We start from the raw sequence: 22,165 nt of genomic DNA on the forward strand, positions 1-22,165 counted from the left end.
ATGTTTGCTAATCTGAAATACCATAAAAATACTCAATAGTTTTAGTGAAAACTAGGACAACAGAAAATTTAACCCCAATAATTACAGATTTCTTGTGTATTATGGTTGAATGTTTTGGATTTAACTTACAAACTAGAACATAGAATGAATTATGTACAAAAATTCGTAATGTACAAAAGAAAAGTAACATAACTCAAGAATCACCATTGAATATCATGACTCATTTACAAAGTCACTTGTACATGACTTAATTTCTCATGAACCAAACTTACATCGAAGTTAATTCACGTATAATTTATCCATACAGCTACATCCAATTACTAAATCAATTTTATCAATTCCACGCTTCACCCATCTAAGGATCATATTCATCATCTTTCAATTCTAACAATTTAACCATGAATTTAGCATATAATGCTTGAGAATATGATTACAATGCTTACTACATCAATACCTTCAAGTATTGTATCCATAAACACTTATAAGCTAGGGTTCTTACACCCAAAAGCTAGCAAAAAAAAAATACATCCAATCCAACATGTAGAAGCTTGATTCTTAATCTCCCTTTGATTTCCTTTGAAAACCATCAAATTCGAGCTCAAAGAACTTCAATATTTAATCTCCCCTATTCTCCATACTTGAGTGTGTACAAAACAGGGTGAAAACATACATGTTTATGTTTATACCTTGTTCAGCTCCGTTGGTAGGTACATGTCATGTTTAAAAACTCTTGTATGTCACATTCTCTTCCGGTTACAACATCATACTTTACCAACACATTGTGTTCTCACTCAACTCTAGTATAGTTAAAACAATAAAGGAAGATAATTTAAACCGCTAAGGATCCTAAAGCTAGAACAACAAGACCACAACCACCACATGGTGGTATGTGGTGGCGATGAGGAGAACACCGGCAACCATGGCTGCTGACGATGGTGGTTACATAGTGATAGCGGCAGTTCTCGGTAAAAGAAAAGAAAAGGAAATAATGAAAGAAAAATGGTTGTTACCTTAACCTAGCTTCACATACATGCTTACTTCTTGTCAAGGACTATCATGTCAACATGTTACGTCCATCGGCAATCTGAAACCGGTTAAGTGGTCAAGATTGAAAAAAAGCTAAAAAATTCAATGTCTTAATCGCAACAAAATAAACAAAACATAATGTCAGAATCAGAAAATAATGTAAATATAATGACTTTATTCAATTTTACCCTAATTTTTCTGAAGCAGACTAAATCCTACAACAACGAACACCCAAATGAAACATATTTCTCAAATCAAAGCTAGAGAAATGAAAAGTATCGGTTGACGATTTAAAGACGTTACATACAAGCAAAGCGGTCGACTAGAACGTATCGAATAACTCCCTAGCTAATGCTTGGGCATCAAAAAATAAAATCACATGCATCGAGCACTATCTACACGTCATCAACAAACTAACCAGTCAACATCCTTGACAAATATCAACACTTTCTAAATTGTTTAAAAGTTATAATCGGTCATCATTCATCAAACACTAATCCCAATCTTTTAGGAAAACAACACATACCCTTAGGGACATCAAACACTGATCCCGATTTGGAGGAAGATAGATAGAGGGTGAGAGGACGATTCGGATAATAAAAACATATTTTACCGAAGTATCAAACTTTTATACACTAACAAAATTTACGAACATCCGTTATTCATTTTGTATGTCAATTCGCAAATGTAAATTTTCTCCATAAGGGACATAACACGACAAACATTTCTCTCTTATCGACACTGATAAAAAAGAAAAAAAATGGGATTGTTTGCACGAATATTGCTGACCGTTTGGCTAATGGGTGGCACCGCCGGCTCGATATATCTGCTAGGCAGACGGGCTTTAGAAATCGGCGTACGTATGGTGGCTCTCCATACCGAAACATGTTTAGAGGACACTGTGTTATGGCCAACATATTTGATGACCGGCGTCTTGGTTACATGCCTCCTTGGCCTCGTCGGAATCGTATGTTGTAAAGTCAAATTCTTTCAATGGCTCTTTACTTTCTTGGTCAACATCGGACTTCTTTACGTCATGGGCATTGTCGTTTGGCGTTTGCTTATGTTCGGGTGGATCAGAAAATCGACATCAGCCGTTTTCGATGATGTTTATAAGGAGGATTCACCTCTAGATGAAAAATATAAGCCGATGCTTATCGAAGCCATGGTTGCCGACAACGTATGGCCGATGGTTGATGAGTGTTTGACGGAGATTAAGTTTTGTGAAGAAGATCGTGGACCTGAAAAGTTCCTTGATAAAGACGAAGATTGGAAAATAGAAAATTACTACGAATTTTTCAGGGTACGTTTCAAATTCTTCACATCCTTTTCATTTCATTTTATTATCCATCGTTATCGTTATGTTGATGTAACCGGATTAGGGTTTCAGGAAGGGTGTTGTGTGCCTCCGCCAAAATGTGCACGCAAATTGTTTGAGTTGGGGAGTGTAAGCGAAAACGATGATTGCGTAAAATGGGCGAATGCGACATTGAAGAAACCAGAGCATGTCAAATGTTTCGACTGTGATTCGTGTAAAGCTGCCCGCATGGCGACGTATATAACAAATCAAGACAAGGTTGGTATATATTTGACTATTGCCGGCGTATTCCTCTTCATAGCCAATCTGTTTTCTTCAATGGGGGGTTTTGAATAAACAGGGTGTGGTGTGGTTCTGTTGAATTATGATTCCAACACATATGTATTGTAATGTGAATTAGTGTAAATTTATTGAGTTTATGATTTGTTTTTATTAACCAAAAAGACAAAAGGTGTAAGCTTTTAGGTTAAATGTGGGATATTGGCGAGAGAAGCTTGCATTTTGTCTTCTGAGAAAGACAAATCAACCATGGCGCCCTGTAAGTATTTCTCGTAAGCAGGAAGGTCAAAATGGCCATGGCCACACATTGCCATTAATATCACTTTTGATTCGCCGCTCTCTTTGCAGTGAAGGGCTTCTCGTATTGCTGCGGCTATGGCATGTGTAGGCTCCGGTGCTGGTATCAGTCCTTCTGATCGAGCAAATTGTATGGCCCCTAAACCAGTTCGTTTCATCCAATTCAACACATTAGGTCTCAAAATAACAAAATTTATAGACGAAAGATTACAAAATTGAAAGTAATTGTACCTCGAAAGCACTCAATCTGTGGAATTGCCATTGCTTCCATGAAACCTAATTCATAGATGTGTGAAATCAGTGGCGCCATTCCATGATACCTCAACCCTCCTGCAAAATTAGGTGAAGTTATGGTTCGTTTTAACCACAAAGAGCATCTTTCTGAGTTATTATATCAAGAAATCAGAAAGAGTTATACCGGAATGAATAGGGTCAGGAACGAAATCATGACCGAGTGTATGCATCTTCATCAATGGAGTCAATTGAGCAGTATCTCCATAATCATAAGCATAAACACCTTTGGTCAATGAAGGGCAAGCAGTAGGCTCGACAGCTCTTATAACAGGGTTGATTTTTCCTTTGAGTTTTTCCCGGATAAAAGGGAAACAGAGCCCTGCAAAATTCGACCCACCACCCGTACAACCAATGATGACGTCAGGAGTCTCCCCTAAATCCTCCATCTGTTTAATACATTCTTCCCCAATAACAGTCTGATGTAACAAAACATGATTCAGAACACTTCCTAAGCAATACTTGGTATCTTCGTTAAGACCTGCAACTTCCACAGCCTCTGAAATGGCAATTCCCAAGCTCCCTGGACTCAACGGATCCATTTCAAGGATTCTCCGGCCTGATTCCGTGATGTTTGAAGGAGACGGATGAACTTTAGCTCCCCATGTTTGCATCATCAGTTTCCGATATGGTTTCTGATCATAAGAAGCCCTAACTTGCCACACCTGCAAATTAAAATTGAAATTAAACCATAAGTTTTAACCAACACTAAAATGAAGAAGCTAGCTCTAAGAGAAACTCATTACTCACTTCACAGTTGAGCCCAAATAGGCTGGAAGCAAACGCTAAAGAACACCCCCATTGACCTGCACCGGTTTCAGTGACAATGTTCTTGACACCTTGTTGTGCATTGTACCAAACCTGAGGGACAGCGGTGTTTGGTTTGTGTGAACCTGCTGGACTTACACCTTCATATTTGTAATAAATTCTTGCAGGTGTATCAAGTAGTTTCTCCAATCTCTTGGCTCTAAATCAAAACTCAAAACAATAAAAAATATGATATCTTTTATATATATGGAAGAATATTCTAGAAGAAAAACCGACCTGATAAGAGGGGTAGGGCGCCAAAGCCTGTAAACATCGATAACGTCATCAGGAATCACAATGAATCGTTCATTGCTTGCCTCCTGCTTAATCAGTTCATCGGGAAAAAGATGAGATAGGTCTTGCGGTTGCAATGGTGCAAACGTCTTTGGATGCAGAAATGGGGGAGGTTTGATGGGGAGGTCGGCGATGATGTTATACCAATGTGTAGGGATTTCTGTTGCTACAGCATGTGGAATAAGTGTCGTTGATACTGGTTTTTCTAGAAATGAGAACTTTAAATGATTGGGATTTGCAGTAAACAACGAATTTCCATGTTTTTTCACCTCACCTGAAAGGGGAAGAAGAAAGAAGAAGAAGAAGAAGAAGAAGTTTGGCTATTGGATTCTTATCTTAAATCGATATAAGATCGTACAGTTAAAAGCAAATTGATTTGAATAAGCATAGCTTTAACCTAATCATATGAACTGTAAAATCAAACGACGCAAAAACAAAAATACATCTTCTACCAAACTGGATCAAAAATTCAAAATCCACGTCAAATTTTCACCTCAAATAAATCAAAGAAGAGTTGATATCAGTACAAATAAATGAAGAGCATGTGTGTTGTTTTTTTACCTTGGAAAGGAAATTTTGGGCTCCGATTTACCGAAAAAGAAAGAGAAGGAGACATTGTTGCAAGGGTGTCGAAGTTGGTATTGAGCTACTAACCTTCACTAAGTTGAATAGGGGTTGAAGAAGTGGGTTTTGGCATTGAATAAGATTGTAAATAATAAAGATGACATTTGATGGCATGTGACCACTTCCCTATCGAACACGCCGCCATGACCAGATGCCATTTTGCATGCATTGACTTAATGTACAATACAAATGCGTATAAGACGGAGGACCACATACGATATCATTTTTTTTATTTTTTTTTATTATTATATAAAAAATGAAAAGTAAAATAGTAAATTGCATAAAAGATTATTATTTTGTTTGATAATTGTTTTAGAAGGGAAAAAAGATTAAATAAAGAATTTGATTACAAAAAAGTATAAGAATAATCATGGAAGAAGATCACCTCAAAAGTCCAACCTATACAGTACACATATTGATTGGTACGCACTAGCTTAAATTGGCAAATTTTGACCCACAAGCGGACCGGTCCACTAGAAACCAGTCATTGGTCCAACGGGATATCCCTAATTTTTTAGTCATTTAGGGTGATGGGTATGGGCAGCTGGGGTGGTGTTCAATTTCCTCAACCCCGTTGAGGTGAAGAAATGCAGAAAAAGAGAAAGCCATTGATTGGCTGAAATGGGCGTTGCAATTCGTTGGCGTTATAACATGGGATACCATAACGGGAGGTGGGAACGGTGTTCTCGGCGTTATAACGCCGTTTTTGTGTGCCACGTCAGCCGATAACAGCGTTTTTATGGCCCATACCGGGCAGTCTTAACGAATTTCATTAGATATATTTATTATGTCTTGAGCATTATTAAACTTAATAAGAATTTGAGACTATTTTTTCTAAAAAGAGACTTATTTTCTGTTTTTCCTTATCTAGTAATCGCCCATTCTATTTTGTATATTCCGCCATCATGTGGTATAGAGCCCAACTTCGATTGAGGGACATGACATACCAAGTTGCAATATAGTATGTTCAGACCAAAGTCATAAATTGAGGCTTAGGAAATCTATTATGGAGCCTTGTTAGAGAAAATACCAAGCAATGGGATTTCATTCTCTAATAAGAAAGCTTTCCAACCACCAATCAATCAACTCGTAAAAACCCATTTGAAATCATCATGTATGTATATAGGCGACTCTATCACCCAATCTAGCATCCATTTCTGCAATTGAGAAAGTGAGTGGGTATTGAGATGTTCAAAGGGAGCAATCAAAGAGCTACACCAACGAATGACTGATTTGGCCCTCCTCCGTTGGACTAGTCATTCGTTGGTCTATTGAGCCGGACAAAAACGAACGTTCCAATTATTATGAGTCTTTTTACAAATTAGGAAGCTATTTTAATGATTTATCTCCTTTTTTGATTCCGTATTTATATTTTCCTTAAGCATTTAGTAGTTTAGAACTATTATAATAGATATTTGTCATTCGAATTATTTGCTTTTTGAGTATTGTTAAATTTTATAAGAATTTGAGATAATTTTTTATTAAAAATAAAGATTGTTATTAAATGCTTTTCCGTTCTGTCTTAACAAACCATTTCTTTATGTATCTTCTGCTCCATCCATTCATAAAAACCGAATGTTAACCTATAAGAGTTCAAAATTTGTATATTTTAACCAAACAACGAAAGTCTTAACTTATACATCTTATCATATGTTTTAATTTGAGTTTTTTTGGGAAAGAAATGTAGGTTGGTGTAGTTTGTGATTTCCTTGTACAGAAAAAATTAGTCTCAACCGAAACAAATATTGGAAATTGGTACTTGAATTAAACAATTGAATTGTCAACTTTAAACAAAAATTTTGAAGACAAGATTTCTTGAAAATGAAATGTAGGAGGTGATGGTGTCTGGATTTCTTTATCTAAAAATTGGAAAGCATAAAAGCTTGGCATAGCTTATAAACACGATTACAATTGCATCACCCATTGAAAAGAAAACAGTAAATAAAGCATATAACTCAAAGACCATTTTAATCATCCTACAATTGTTATTCTTGAAGCTCAATATCATAAATCAAGTTCAACAAACTTCTTTATAATTCCCATCATCTCACTTCCCGGAAACCGCCCAAGACAACCCCTTGCCACCGCCATCTCGTCCAACTTCCAAACCGAATCGCCGGAGAACGCACGATTCCGTTCCTCTTCTTCCACCACCACCATATCATCTGACAAATCTTCACCGGATTTAATAACCGGAAGTGGAAACGTATCAAGAGAAGTTTGTAAAACCACGGATTCACCACCAACTGCTCCCACATAATCTTTCAACCGACATAATGTAAATGGAACTGGCTCAAAGCTATGATCCCCATATTCAACCGGAGTAGAATGGTCTCCGGTGACACACACTGAAAACTGGAATTCACCACTTGACTCTGCCTCCCAAAGAAGCCTTGCAAGCTGACCTATTGCTTTGTCAACAGCTTCCAACCCTTTCACTTTAAACACACTTGCTTTATCATGCCCCGCATCATCTATTGCCTGTAATTTATAACATTTATTATTTATATCATGTCATTTCAGAAAGGAAAGAAAATAAACAAACACCTTTATATGAAGGAATCCAAAATCATAGCCATCAGATGGACCAGGCTTGTGTTCATCTTCCCCTGGCACAAAAACATTCGGGCAAGACTTTGTAGGAGCCGATAACGCGTTTGCTATCGCCATTGCTTTTGATGTCAATAAGGTTCGGTAATCTCCCGTGGCTCCGGAAGCTTCTAGAATGTCTATACCCAGAGATAACCCAAGCCCAGCTATGATTTTCGTGGGGGCCACCATGCATGGTCTTAGTCCGTGATTCTTCTCAAATGCAGGAACCTGTAATAAAAATTGCGTTTATTATTATTTTTTTTTTATAATGAAATTGTATGTTTGACTTTGACATGTAAAGTTAATAATAATAATAATAATAATAATAATACCTCGATCCTAATGCCACAGCCTCGTAAAAGGACAATATTGGCAATGTTCTTTCCTTGAGCAGCACGTTTTTCATTCAAGGGATGAGCAACTAAGATTTTAGAAATTTCTTTTGATAATTCATTGATAACTGTTGCAGTATGTTTTGCTTCTTCTGTATCATCAAGAGCTTGTGCTTGTAAAAGCAAACGCTTATCCTTCAATGGATCTGTTCCTGATATATTCCCACTTAGTTTTGGTCCTTTCACCACAACCCCACATCTGTGCTCTGTTGCATACCTGAAACAAATCTAAAAAGGCATAAAACTTGCAACATCTTTTATTTTCAAAAAGCCTTCAAATTCCAAACATTTAAAAAGCCTTCAAGTCTTGGAGTAAGAGGACACACACACACACACCTGACTCTGACTTCATATTCAGGAAAAGATGGCAGCTTCATTTTATCAAGTGCTGCACACAAGATGGGGCCTTCTTCTTCAAAGTGCCTGTCAGCCCTTCTGCTAGTGACTACTCCCGTTTTCTCATCTAGAGTTGCAAAGTTTGACTGATGGAATGTGAAATAATGAAAACCAACACAAAAGAGGAACATTTTTTTAGTTAAAAGACTGATTTGCCCATACCTTGAAAGCAATATCTCCTGGTGACATGGCCAAACCAGCACCCATGGACTCAAAGGCGCCTCGACCACGGTAATAGACTCGAGGGTCATAACCCATTAGAGAAAGATGAGCAGTGTCACTTCCACAGCCTAAACCTACTTCAACTGGATCCATAAGACCATTGACTCCAGCAGAAGCAATGGCATCCAAGTTTGGCACTTTTGCAGCTTCTAGAGGAGTTTTGTATCCAAATCTTGGAATTGAAACATCTCCCAATCCATCGATCAACACAAATGCAACTCTTCTACGGGGCATCTTTGAATTGACCATACTTGTTTTTAAACACTTTTAAGAATCTCACTGTCATCAAGATCATGATATAACAATAAGAAACTCAAATTAAATAATCTTTTATAAATGAAAAAGTTTAAATGTCTTAGACAGAGTGTATCCATAATCGATCACCACGCGATATATGAACAAGCTACAACCTAGGGCTCATAACCAATTAATCATGCATGTAAGAAAAAATCCGAATTGACACTGAATTAGTTAACCCTAGACGGTCTATTTCAATTATGTAGTGAGATCGGATTGACGACCTAAGAATGAAGAATCTAGAAACATGTTATAAACGACCATCATCAAAAGAAATACTTGCATCGCTTGTGGGTTTGTATAATCACACAATCATAAAGCAAGAACTAATAACATAAACATATTTGAGACTAAGACTGACCTGATTAGGCTGAGGGTTTTGAATTTAGGAGAGATTTTGGATACTGGGTATTGAAGAGGATTGCATTTTTGTTGAATCTTCGGTATTTAACTGCGTTTAGTAGATGGGGGTAAAGGAGCATCAATCTTCATGGCACACATGCACTAGGGTATTCCTTTTCGAATAAAGAATTCCTGTTGAGATGCATACTCCATAACCCTTTCCTCGGTTGCGTACTCTCTTTTTACACCGTCTTCACCGAGTTAAAAGAAACAGAGAAAAAACAAAAGAACAGGACTAGCAATGAAACCAATAAAAGAGAAATTGTCATAAAAGTTTCAATATTTTTAAGAAAGTTAAATTTTAGTCTTAAGATTTTTTTTGAACATAAAAGTCTCGATTATTTTATTTTGGCTCAAGTTTACAAAAAAATCTTTTTTTTTTCTTATGAGAATTTCATATATGCCCTTCTTAAACATCAAAATATCATATTTACCCAACTTAATTTCTAAATATCATTTTTACCCTTCATAAAATTTCTAAATATCATATTTACCCTTCATAAAATTTCAAAATATCATATATGTCCTTTTTAAACATCAAAATATCATATATGCCCTTCTTAAATATCAAAATATCGTATATGCACTTTTTAAACATCAAAATATCAATGGTAATATCTAAAATATCTTCCATCTACAACATGATAATAATCAACAATAGCAAAAACTAAACAATCAAAATATACATTCTATAGAGAAGGTTGCAGATGAATCTTTTTGTTTGTCAAGAGGGCGACATTCCAACAATTTAGAGCTTCACATTCGATTATCACAGACGTAAGGATAATATGGTTAAAATTTTTAATTATTATAATAATTCTACGGTATAAAAAATGATTATAGAATATTAAAAACATTATATAAAAGGATTTGGCCAAATATGATATTTTGAAAGTTTATGAAGGGTAAATATGATATTGAGAAATTAAGTTGGGCAAATATGATATTTTGAAGTTTAAGAGGGCATATATGAAATTCTCCCTTTTTTCTTTTAACAAGAAATGACATATTATCATGTTTTTACAAATAATCGGGACTTAAATGTTCAAAAAAAAAATCTTGTGACTAAAGTGTAACTTTCCTAAAATATTGGGACTTTTCTGACAATTTACCTCAAGAAAACGTAGATTTTCTTTTATTCTTTTAGAAAAAAATAAAAATAAAAAAAGTTTTTTTTAAGACTTTCCAAATAAAAAAATATAAGTATTCATTTTTAAAGACTTTTTAAGAAAGATGGAGAGAAATATATCAAAATACATTTTAAAACTTTTTGATGACGAAAACGACCTTACGATTAAGACTAATAAAATTGATTAAACAACATACATTTGTCTATGAGACAATTGACAAAGCAGTTGTGCTAAATGCAAGTTAGTTGTGCTAAATGCAAGTTTACGTAGTTTGATAGTGAACATAAGGAATGTAAGAAGTAAGAAGTTACATGTAGGGTGAGCATCGAGCGGGTTAGACAGTTTTCAGGTCATTCGGGTTCAGTTTAAATGGTTCGGTTTCGGGTTACTCGAATGGAGGAACAAAATTGCAGTACGCCGTTCAAGATGTCGGACAACCTGAGGAACCATCGAACCAGGGGAAGGCAAACCCTACAATTTGATGGAACCCTAGGCCCTAATTGATCGGAGAATCTCGAATGGAGAGTGCTCGACTGTCGGTCTATCTCTGGCGAGATCGTGGAAGAGACGCCGTGCTTTGATTTTGACTTTCAAGGGGTGTCGTAGTGTCGCAATTGACGTTTTAATGATGCAACTCATAAACTGAATTAGGAGTGGGGTGTTGGGGGTAATGTCACCTGGGGGTGGGGTGTTGGGTGTAAAATCAAGATATCATATTACAATTTATTTAATGACTATAATATATGATAAAAATACATAATATATATCTTGAACGGGTTTCGGTTTCAACTCGATTTTTTTTTGCCGAACCGCCAAACCTTTTAAGGATAACCACCAACTCGAAAACTGAACCATACCAGAATAATCCAAACCCAAAAACCGATTAAGCAACGGTTTCACGGGTTTAAATCAAATAATACTCACTCTTAGTTACATGGGGATTGCACCTCTTCGGGATCAAGGGTTAGTTAACTGTTATATTGTAAAAAAATGTCATTTCATGATTAACTTATGAAATCAGATGTTTACTGTAACACCCAAATTTCTTTTTTTTTTTACCAAAAAGATAAAATATGTTGCAAATTTGTGACAACTGGCAAACTTGGAGTTGAACCAAGTCAAAAGATGTACAATGTATAAGTGAAAACCACATTGTAACCTTGTTATATTAAATCATCATTAGCCATGAGGGCATGTTTATATATATATATATATATATATATATATATATATATATATATATATATATATATATATATAGTAGACGAATTCCTGCGCGTTGTGCAGCGAAGATTAAAAATATATTCTTAAAATATTGAAAAATATATGTTTAAAATGGTTATGTTATTGACATTAACTTTGAGATAATATTTTTACACTAATTTATATATATATATATATATATATATATATATATATATATATATATATATATATATATATAAGCTCTATTATTTTGAACAATAATATTCATTGACATCAACCCACATTCCTCATTAATAGAATTAAATATAATTATCTATTTTGTATTATTTTTAACAATTATTATTATTGATTAATTATATTTTTACTTATGCGATCATTTTCTAATTTCAATAATGATGTTCATTTAAAATACAATTTATTTATAGCTAAATGTAATTTATAATTTGATGTTATTATCATTTAAAATTGTTATTCATTAATTTTAAACCACTTATTATTAATAATAAGTTAAAGAAGACTTTTAAGAAACACTTAATATTATTATTAAAATGTGAAACATACACTAAATAATAAAGTGATAAGCTAGACAATTTGCATTTCAAAAGAGACTTGCATGGATAATATGACATATCCATGGAATTTGATTTTATTATTTATAATTATTGCTTATTAATTTTAAAACCACTTGTTATTATTAATAAGTGAAAGAAACTTTTAAAAAACACTTATTATTATAATTAAAATGTTAAACATATACTAAAATATAAAGTGATAAGATAGACAATTTGCATTTTAAAAAAAGCTTACATGGATAATATGACATATGCATGATTTTTAATTAATTATTGTATTGAAGCAACATGAACATACAAACATGTATACAATAGTTAATTAAATAATATATATATATATATATATATATATATATATATATCACCTTCCATAACATATGATCGATAACATAAATCTAATCTAATTTACATTAAAATTTCAACCACAACATACAATAATATTCTTAAAAGAATACTTAAATCAAGAAAATACAAAAAAGAATTAGTATATAACAAACTTACAAATTAAAAACTTCAACATAATAACATGGTTCGAAAAATTGTTCAAAGCCCTCAAACCAACACAAAAAACTTTAAACTTGTTTTCTTTGTGAATTTTGTATGTGATTTGTATTTGTGTGTCTACTCAAAAAGATTGACATTTTTATAGTAGAGTATCCATTAATTGTTTATTAAATATATTATATAAGTTATAAAACTTTTGAATTGCTAATTATTATTAAGAGACTTTTGAGTGGTATTCATTAAAATAGGAGGTTTCAAATGCATGACGTGTTTGCATATTTTTATGGGGGTTTCAAATGAATGAGGTGCAAGGAAAAATGCTAGCTTATATATATATATATATATATATATATATATATATATATATATATATATATATATATATATATATAGGGAAGGGTTATTTGGAAAGCAAAAAAACCCTAAAAATCATAAAAATGCATAAAAAAATACTTAGAGATCACAAAACTTTTTTTTAATTTTTTTTTTTTGAAAAAATCGCAACTTTCTATACAAATTCGCTGAAAAAAAAATTTGAATTTTTTTTTATAAACAAAAAAAATTGGTTTTTTATAAACAAAAAAAATTGGTTTTTTATTTTTCTTTCAACGAATTTTAAGAAAAAGTTGCGATTATTTATAAAAAAAAATTCAAAAAAAAGTTTTGTGATCTCTAAGTATTTTTTTTATGCATTTTTATAATTTTTAGGGTTTTTGAACCTAAGCCTATATATATATATATATATATATATATATATATATATATATATATATATATATATATTAGTTTATAACCCGTGGAAACCACGGTTATAAAATTAATTAAATTTTTATAACAAAAAATTATAATTATTAATCAATTATTTTAAATAAGTTATTTTAAATAAATTATTAATTTAAAGATATATCAAAATATTAAAGTTATTATAACTTCAAATTTAACATATAATTAGAAAATGTAAATTTGAATTTTGAAATGAATTGCCTAATATATTTACATGACACATGACATAATATTAATGAGGAGTTGTATTAGGGTGACACTTGGCAAAATAAGATTATAACTATTCATTTATTATAATAGGGATATATATATATATATATATATATATATATATATATATATATTGGAGCGTTCAATCGAGAACATTTCTTATTGCGAGAACATTTGAGAACAAATTTGGACCACATAATTTTTTTAATTAAAACTATAAAATAATATTCATAAAAATCAATCAATTGTTACAAACAATTAAAAAACCCACTAACCAAAACCACTCACCACCCAACCAACACCACCCATCACCACTACCTACCAACCACCACCACCTCCACCACCACCCGCCACCACCACCACCAACCACCACACCCACCACCACCACCCACGACCATACCTCCACTACCCATCACCACCTTCCCTACCCACCTCAATCACCTATCACCACCAACCACCACCACCTACCACCATCACAACCTATCACCACCCATCACCACCATTCGTCACCATCACCCACCAAAACTAACACCTGCGACCACCATCACCACCCACCAGCACCATCCATCACCACCGACCACCACCACCCATCACCACCACCTGCCCCCATCACCCCACCCACCTCCACCCCCACCCATCACTACCACCCACCCACTACCCACCATTATGACCACCACCTGCCATTACCACCAACCACCACCCACCACCCATCACCACCACCCACCACCTATCACCACCACTCGTCTCCACCACCCATCACCACCACTCACCTCCACTACCTCCCACCACCACCACCTATCACCACCGACCACCACCACCACCCATCATTACCACCAACCACCACCCATCACCACCACCCACCTCCACCACCCCCACAACCACCACCCATCACCATCGACCACTACCACCTATCACCACCACCACCACCTACCACCTACCACCACCAACATCACTAGATACCACCACCACCCATCACCACCACCTGTGATTATGTGTATATAATCACATGTGATTATTTGTATTTAATCACATATGATTTATATGGACAATATTCTTTTTTGTCCATATAAATCATATGATTAGATACATATAATCACATGTGATTAGATATATTTAATCAAATGTGATTAGATATATTTAATCACATATGTCATTATTGCGTTCTAGATTTAGTAATTATTTTTTGTCAACTTTAATCATATGTGATTGGATACGTATAATCACATGTGATTATATGTATCCAATCACATATGATTTACATGAACAATATTCATTTTTGATTTCTCGTTTCAATAATTTTTCTCATATATTTAATCACATGTGATTATAAGTATTTAATCATTTATGATTAATGTGGACATAAATTTGTTTTAATGTTCTTGATTCAATAGTTGTTCTCGTGTATATAATTACATGTGATTATATATATTTCATCACATATGATTTATTGAATCAAGAACGTGAAAACAAATCTTTTTCACATAAATCGTATGTGATTAAATACACGAGACTAACTATTGAATTAAAAACGCAAAAATGAATAATGTCCACAAAAATCATATGTGATTAAATACATATAATCACATGTGATTATATGTACCTAATTACATATGATTTATGTGGACAAGATTCATTATTTCTTTCTCAATTCAATAGTTGTACTCATGTACTTAATCACATGTGATTATATGTATCAAAATACATATGATTTATATTGATAATATTCGTTTTTGCATTTTTTATTCAATATTTTTTCTTATGTATTTAATCGTATGTGATTGTATGTATTTAATCACATATGATTAATGTGAAAAAAGAAAAACTATTGAATCAAAAACTCAAAAATGAATCTTGTGTACATAAATTATGTAACACTCCGACTCCCAGGTATAATTTTCAAAATCTTTATATTCATTTTAATGAGGGAACTCGACGAGTTGGAGGCCCCAACTCGTCATGTCGAACCTAGTTGGCCCGTGTGAATTATGACTCCTACTCGACGAGTCGGAGGACCCCGACTCGACGAGTAGGAGCTGGAAAATGAAACCCTAATTTTTAGGGTTTGCACCCTATTTAAAGGACCTTAAGTCCTTTCCTCCATCCCATTACTACCCTTTTGACGGCCAGAAGAACCCTAATCAGTCTAAGCCTTGTTCTTGAGTGTTTTGTGAGGCTTAAAGAGTGTTTTGGTGGATTTTGTGAAGAAGGCGTGAAGTCCAAGGAGCTTGGAGCAAAGAGAAGCTTGTGGATCCGACTCTACTTCATATTGACATCATTTTGAAGGTAACAAGTCGTTACCTTGACTTATCTTTAGCTAGATCTTTTCATGCATAGGTTTAGGGTCATTTTTAGCATATTTGTGAGTCAATTCGGGTATTGGGCATGATCTGAAGTTGTAACTTCAGATATGGACTCCTCTTGGTCCCTATAGCCATAAAGTTATCAGATTTAGCAAGCATTCGCCCTTTTCTTTGGGTTAAACCTTTCCCTTAGCTTGGTTTTGGCATTTAGGACCATGCATGTACGTAAAGTTTGCAACTTTACGTGGAAACCATGCCCTATGAGGTTAGATCTGCAATTTGGACCTTTGGGGTAGCTTAAAAACGTCTGAATAAGAAATTGACTGAAGGGACTCGACGAGTCGGATGAAGATTGCCTGTATTGGTTATGCATGAACTCGACGAGTCAGTAAGAAGACTCGACGAGTCAGTTAGGGTTTTTCCCGACATTTGGACACGCATGGACTTGACGAGTTGGTTGGAAACTCGGCAAGTCAACTAGGGGTTTTCACGATTTCTCGAGTTCTATAAGGACTCGACGAGTTAGTAGCTGCACTCGACGAGTTGGGTCAACATGGACTGTTGACCTTGACCGTTGACTTTGAATTTGACCTAGGGTTGACCACTTTGACTTCTGGGGTTATTTTAGTGAACTGGGAATTTATGGAAGTGGTCCTATGATGAATATAGGTGGTTGAGTTTGTGGCTGTGACTCGAGAGTTTGATCTTATCACTACAGTTCGACATTGTGAGGTGAGTTTTCCTCACTATACTCAAGGGTCTAAGGCACCAAGGCCGAACCTTTTGGATTGTTAATCCTGCTATGTTATTCTAGTATGATGTGTTAGATCAGCATCTTGGTAGATAGGATGATGTTATGCTAGTATGATCTGTTAGTTCGGTATCCTGGTAGATAGGATGTTATTATGCTGTTATGATCTGTTGGATCGGTTTGCCTGTCTATAGAATGTTATGTGATTATCTGATATATGTGCACATGTTTGATTGGTGGTTGAGGCTTATCTGCTTTGTGCGAAAGCCAACAGACCTGGGCATTCCAACCCGATGGTTGTGGGCCGTGAGTATTCCATCCCGAGGATGATTGGACTCGTAATATGTGGGCATTCCAACCCGATGGTTGTGGGCCGTGAGTATTCCATCCCGAGGATGACTGGACTCGTAATATGTGGGCATTCCAACCCGATGGTTGTGGGCCAAGGGTATACCATCCCGAGGATGACTAGACCCTTAGTATGTTGGCATTCCAACCCGATGGTTGAGAGCCTAGGGTATTCCAACCCGATGGTTGATTGGACCCATAGTATGTTGTTTGTGTTTATGTGCATATTGTTATATGGGTATTTTGGAGGAACTCACTAAGCTTCGGGCTTACAGTTTCAATTTTGGTTTCAGGTACTACGGATGATCGCGGGAACGCGAAGGTGTGATCGTACAGCTCCTCATGTTTTATGATTTTGATTTTCGGGATACTCTGACATGAACTATTTTGAAAACACCTTGTAATAACTAATGGTTTTTAATTGGTTGAAAAAGTTTTAAATTTGATTGAATTTTATGGATGTTACAAGTTGGTATCAAAGCCTTGGTTTGAGTGAATTGGAGGAACACTCATGTGAATCTAGTCTCAAATCAGGGAAAAGTTTTTCAAAATGATTTTTAAATTGTTTTCAAAATACTAAAGGAGGATATAGAGTGTACGATCAGCCGGAGCCAATAAGTAGACCCCAAAATACCATACGGATATTTGATATTATGATATGATAGAACAACATACTAGTACTAGGCTAGGGATCTTTAGGAATTGCATGATAGAATTGCCTGATTGTATGATGCCTGATATCCTAGGGTTTTCCTTATATGAAATTGACATCATTACTGTAGTTGCTTAGTGTATGCATCACGGTCGTACATAATTAAGATCTTATAGCCTGAGAATGTTTGGTTTGGCCTTATTTCCTGTTCCTGTTTGATGAAGGGCTTAGGGTAGGATCATGTATTCGAAAGTCTATAGGGTCCAGCGTTATGTATGGCTAGCGTATACGAGTGTTGCAGGGTTGGTGGAAGTTTCTGCTGGATTAGTGTCTAAGTCCATAACTATAATTGGTATATATTTGACCCGACCCGGCATGGTCCATTTGGGTTGCATGGCATCAGAACAATTTGGATAGACCTTTTGTGAGAAGAGGATATTTGTGACATATTAATAAATTATAAGTTCTAATATATTAATATGAAATCATATTATTTAATTAGTATTGATCAAGAATTAATTTGGAATTAATTTAGTGATCAAAAGAGACTAATTAAATATATGAGGATTGATTGTGTAAATCATTCATTCTTATATATGTGGGCTTCTGATCCATGATTCCTTATGTTGGGTTTAACCCATGTGGTGACCCATGGATTCTCCATGGAGGTTAAAACCCATGGAGCATAAGGAATGGGTAGAGTCATGGGTTACATGGTGTAACCCTAATAGCCACACTATATAAAGACCCCATTGGTTGGTGAAATTGGCACTAGTACATACACAAGAGGGCAAGCCGATTTCTATGAGTCAAGTATCCTCTCTCATGGTTATTCCAAGATGTTCATGATGTTGTGTGAACCATTTGAGGTGTCACACTTGTGGCACTAGGCTTTTAAGCTTCATGGAATCAAGCTACAACAAAGAGGTATGTATTATATCTAGTTTTGTTATCCTAGTACATATGATTGTATGCTAGTTAGGGTAATACCTTGGATAATTGATATTTGCATGTATAATAGAGAAAACATAGATCCAAGGTATTTAGGGTTGCATGTACACCTTAGGAGTGTTAGAATGCTTAAAACCCAACAGTGGTATCAGAGCCTAGGCTTGTTTTCAAGTTATACATGCTGAAATAGCTTAAAAATCGAAAATTCTGGCTTCCTGGGCACTGGACTCACCGAGTCCACTGATGGACTCGCCGAGTCCGTGAAGAAATTCATCCTACTCGTCGACTAGGTTCATACACTCGACGAGTAGAAGCCCCTGACATCATATTTTCGACTTTTAAGGCTGGAATTGGTCTAGAATCATTACCTTAAACTGTTTTAGACTTATAAAACCTGTTTTTGATGTGGTAATGATTATGGTAAACCAATTTCAAAGTCATTATCAAAGTTTCAAGTTTTATATATGTAACATCCCAAAAATACAACCCAAAAATTTTGTTTTAATATTACTAAAAATCACATCATCCAATGTCACATATAATAAGAACCATGGAATGAGTACTCAAAAGTCATAGTTACTGTATCAAAACAAAACTGTATCACTCATAACAAGATATCTGAATAAAACTCCCAGGATAAACTGAAACTGCGGTGTGTGCCATGTCATCATCCCGAGCTCTTCCCCTTACTAGCGGAAGTACCTGAAACCAAAAACTGAAACTGTAAGCACAAAGCTTAGTGAGCTCCCCCAAACTACCACATACCATACAATAACACATAAAGCAACTACTGGGCCTTGCCCACTGCATCAGACCGAAGTCCGGAATCTACATCGGACCGAAGTCCGGAACTAACCAGGGCCTTGCCCTCTGCATCGGACCGAAGTCTGGAAACTGCATCGGACCGAAGTCCTGAACTAACCAGGGCCTTGCCCTCTGCATCGGACCGAAGTCCGGAAACTGCATCGGACCGAAGCCCGGAAACTGCATCGGACCGAAGTCCGGAACTAACCAGGGCCTTGCCCTCTGCATCGGACCGAAGTCCGGAACCGACTGAACATAGCATAGCATAATCACAACTACTAGCATAAACACATATACTGCATACTGCATCGGACCGAAGTCCGGAACACATAACACAAAGACATCCTTGAATCACAAAGACATCAAGCACACTAAACTACTGCATCGGACCGAAGTCCGGAACTACTGCTAACTAAACGGGCCGACATTGTGGCCGTAGACCCGTTCCTACTGGAAGGAAAACTCACCTCGTAACGCTGGCTGCTGAGGTGCTAAATCTGAGACTGTCTGACTGCTGCTCCGGAACTCTCCGGCTACAAATCCCATAAACACTAAATCAAATACTGATAACTAATCTCAGGGTAAAATGACTATTTTACCCTTGGTCAAAAGTCAACTTCCTGGTCAAAGTCAACTTCCTGGTAAAAGTCAACTTCCAGTTGACCGGACTCGCCGAGTTGGGCCGCCAACTCGCCGAGTCCCTATTATCCATTCTAGTCCTCTGCTCGCTTCTACTCGTCGAGTTTGGCAAGGACTCAACGAGTTCTTCTTCGATACATACATCGAGTCTAACTTCATCCGACTCGCCGAGTTGTATGAACAACTCGTCGAGTTCTCCTTCATCATATGAACACGTCCAGACTACGACTCGCCGAGTCGTAAGAACAACTCGTCGAGCCTGAAGAACAACTCGCCGAGTCCCAGGCATGTCATTACTATACAGTCGATTCCAATCGATTTCAGTGCTTCCAAATCATAGATCTGAGCTTCTAGGACTGGTTTTACACGTAAAGTTTCCAACTTTACGTGCATGCACAAGAGTATGAGGCTAAATTACCAAAATCCTCAAATACTAAGCACTTAGGGTTTGGAACAAGGCCATGATTGCATAAAGGTGACTAAAATGAGCTCCTGGAGTTCAACAAAGTCCAGATCTAAGGTTTCCATCCAAAGGAAAGTCCATATCTCAAGTTTTGAATCATATAAGGCTCCATGGAAGACATAACAAGCATAAGAAAGGGTTTAATGGAGGAATACACAAGGTAATAACTTTATTACCTGAATGAGAAACAGATGGAGGCTAACTCTTGGATCTCCTTTCTCTTCTATGGACCTTCTTTCCTTTCTTCTCTTCCAAAGCTTCCAAACTAGCACAAACACACTCAAGCTCAACAATGGGGGCTAGGGTTTACAGGGGAAATGCTTTAAAGGTGCTTGAGGCTGGGGTGGGAGGCTATAATGACGTTTAAATAGGGTACAAACCCTTGAAATTAGGGCTTCATCCAGACAGGCAGACTCGCCGAGTCCCAACATATGGACTCGCCGAGTAGCCAGCTTAATACGCGTGATCATCCCGTCTCTACTCGACGAGTCGGACTACAGACTCGTCGAGTACCCTTAAGAAAATGAAAATTACTTTATTAAATCACATACCAGAAATGGGGCGTTACAATTTATGTTTATATGATTCTTGAAAATTGTTGATATGGATTGTTCATGCTTATGAGTTTTGGTAGATCATAGGAATTATATGCAAATTGTTTGTTAGTGTAATTCTTGATCTTAATGAAATTGTATGGACTCCAAAACTTGTCCTCAAGTTATGGATTACCTAAAGTTTTTTTGTGTCACCTTGTTTTATGAGTTAATTTAGATTAATGGAAAAATTATGTGTTAGTTGTTTTCAATCCAAATTGATCTAAAAGTAGTTCATAAAATGTGTTTTTTGTAATTTGTCCTCAAGTTATATGAAAAGTCACATTTATGAATCTTAAAACTCATAAAAGTGCCATAGGTTACAAAATGAAGAGTCTTTTTCTCATAAATAGTTTTATGGACTTCATAAATTGTCCTCAAGTTATGGATGTTCAAGAGTCTCTTCATTAAAGTTTTTAAAACTTTAATTAAACTCATAAGTTACGAAAATCCAAGAGCTTTGAATAGTTTCAATACTTGCCCTCAAGTTTTGGAATTTTTAAAGTTTACCCCTTATGTATACTTTAATTCCAAATCAAACCCTAGAATTTTAAAAGTTTAAAATTCAACCCTTATACTATTATTATAATTTTATTTATATAGATATGTATAAGATAAAGTCAATCTTACCGTTAGTAGGCCTCATTCTCGAAGTCAGTCTATAAGGGGGGTATAAGGTTACTGCCTATAAAATGGTAGTTTAATGGGTGTCCACTCTCACCCACCGCTTCCTTGACTGGTGGAGGGTCGTTAGCCGAACGGGTAGGATAAGGACTATAATTCTCCCTTCATTAAATGTATAATGATAAATACTAATTAACTAAACACTTATAAATTCTCAATCTTAGTTACTTAGGAAAATGTGAAAAGGTGCTAACCCATGAAATTGCACTTTGCACCTTTGTTAAGTCGTTAATGGAGCGTGTGTGGTTAACCGACACACTAACATGGGACTGACAATGTGTGGCAAAGGGTAACTTAATGTTTATCATAGATTGGTGGAGCGCGTGTGGTTAACCGGC

At 35.6% G+C, this 22,165-nt stretch overlaps 3 protein-coding genes across 3 annotated transcripts; 1 reads left to right on the forward strand and 2 right to left on the reverse strand.

Annotated features, from left to right (window-relative positions):
• Positions 1-1,532: 1,532 nt before the first annotated feature.
• LOC145160392 (tetraspanin-5-like) lies at positions 1,533-2,763 on the forward strand. The gene is made up of 2 exons (XM_079079558.1): positions 1,533-2,329; positions 2,417-2,763. The coding sequence occupies exons 1-2, from the start codon at positions 1,787-1,789 to the stop codon at positions 2,678-2,680; spliced, it is 807 nt and encodes a 268-aa protein (XP_078935684.1). The 5' UTR covers positions 1,533-1,786; the 3' UTR covers positions 2,681-2,763.
• TSBTYPE2 (tryptophan synthase beta type 2) lies at positions 2,729-5,013 on the reverse strand. The gene is made up of 6 exons (XM_079079557.1): positions 4,874-5,013; positions 4,256-4,586; positions 3,962-4,178; positions 3,339-3,876; positions 3,152-3,250; positions 2,729-3,059 (listed from the first exon to the last, which is right to left on the reverse strand). Exons 1-6 carry the CDS (start codon positions 4,926-4,928, stop codon positions 2,806-2,808), a joined length of 1,494 nt encoding a protein of 497 aa, XP_078935683.1. The 5' UTR covers positions 4,929-5,013; the 3' UTR covers positions 2,729-2,805.
• A 1,846-nt stretch (positions 5,014-6,859) lies between these two features.
• Positions 6,860-9,456, reverse strand: LOC145160393 (uncharacterized). The gene is made up of 6 exons (XM_079079559.1): positions 9,197-9,456; positions 8,479-8,817; positions 8,257-8,402; positions 7,861-8,137; positions 7,484-7,756; positions 6,860-7,417 (listed from the first exon to the last, which is right to left on the reverse strand). The coding sequence occupies exons 2-6, from the start codon at positions 8,785-8,787 to the stop codon at positions 6,941-6,943; spliced, it is 1,482 nt and encodes a 493-aa protein (XP_078935685.1). The 5' UTR covers positions 8,788-8,817; positions 9,197-9,456; the 3' UTR covers positions 6,860-6,940.
• Between the last annotated feature and the right edge of the window lie 12,709 nt (positions 9,457-22,165).

This window comes from Lactuca virosa, chromosome 2, assembly GCF_052849685.1.
Source record: "Lactuca virosa cultivar CGN04683 chromosome 2, Lactuca_virosa_CGN04683_v6, whole genome shotgun sequence".
NCBI lineage: Eukaryota > Viridiplantae > Streptophyta > Magnoliopsida > Asterales > Asteraceae > Lactuca > Lactuca virosa.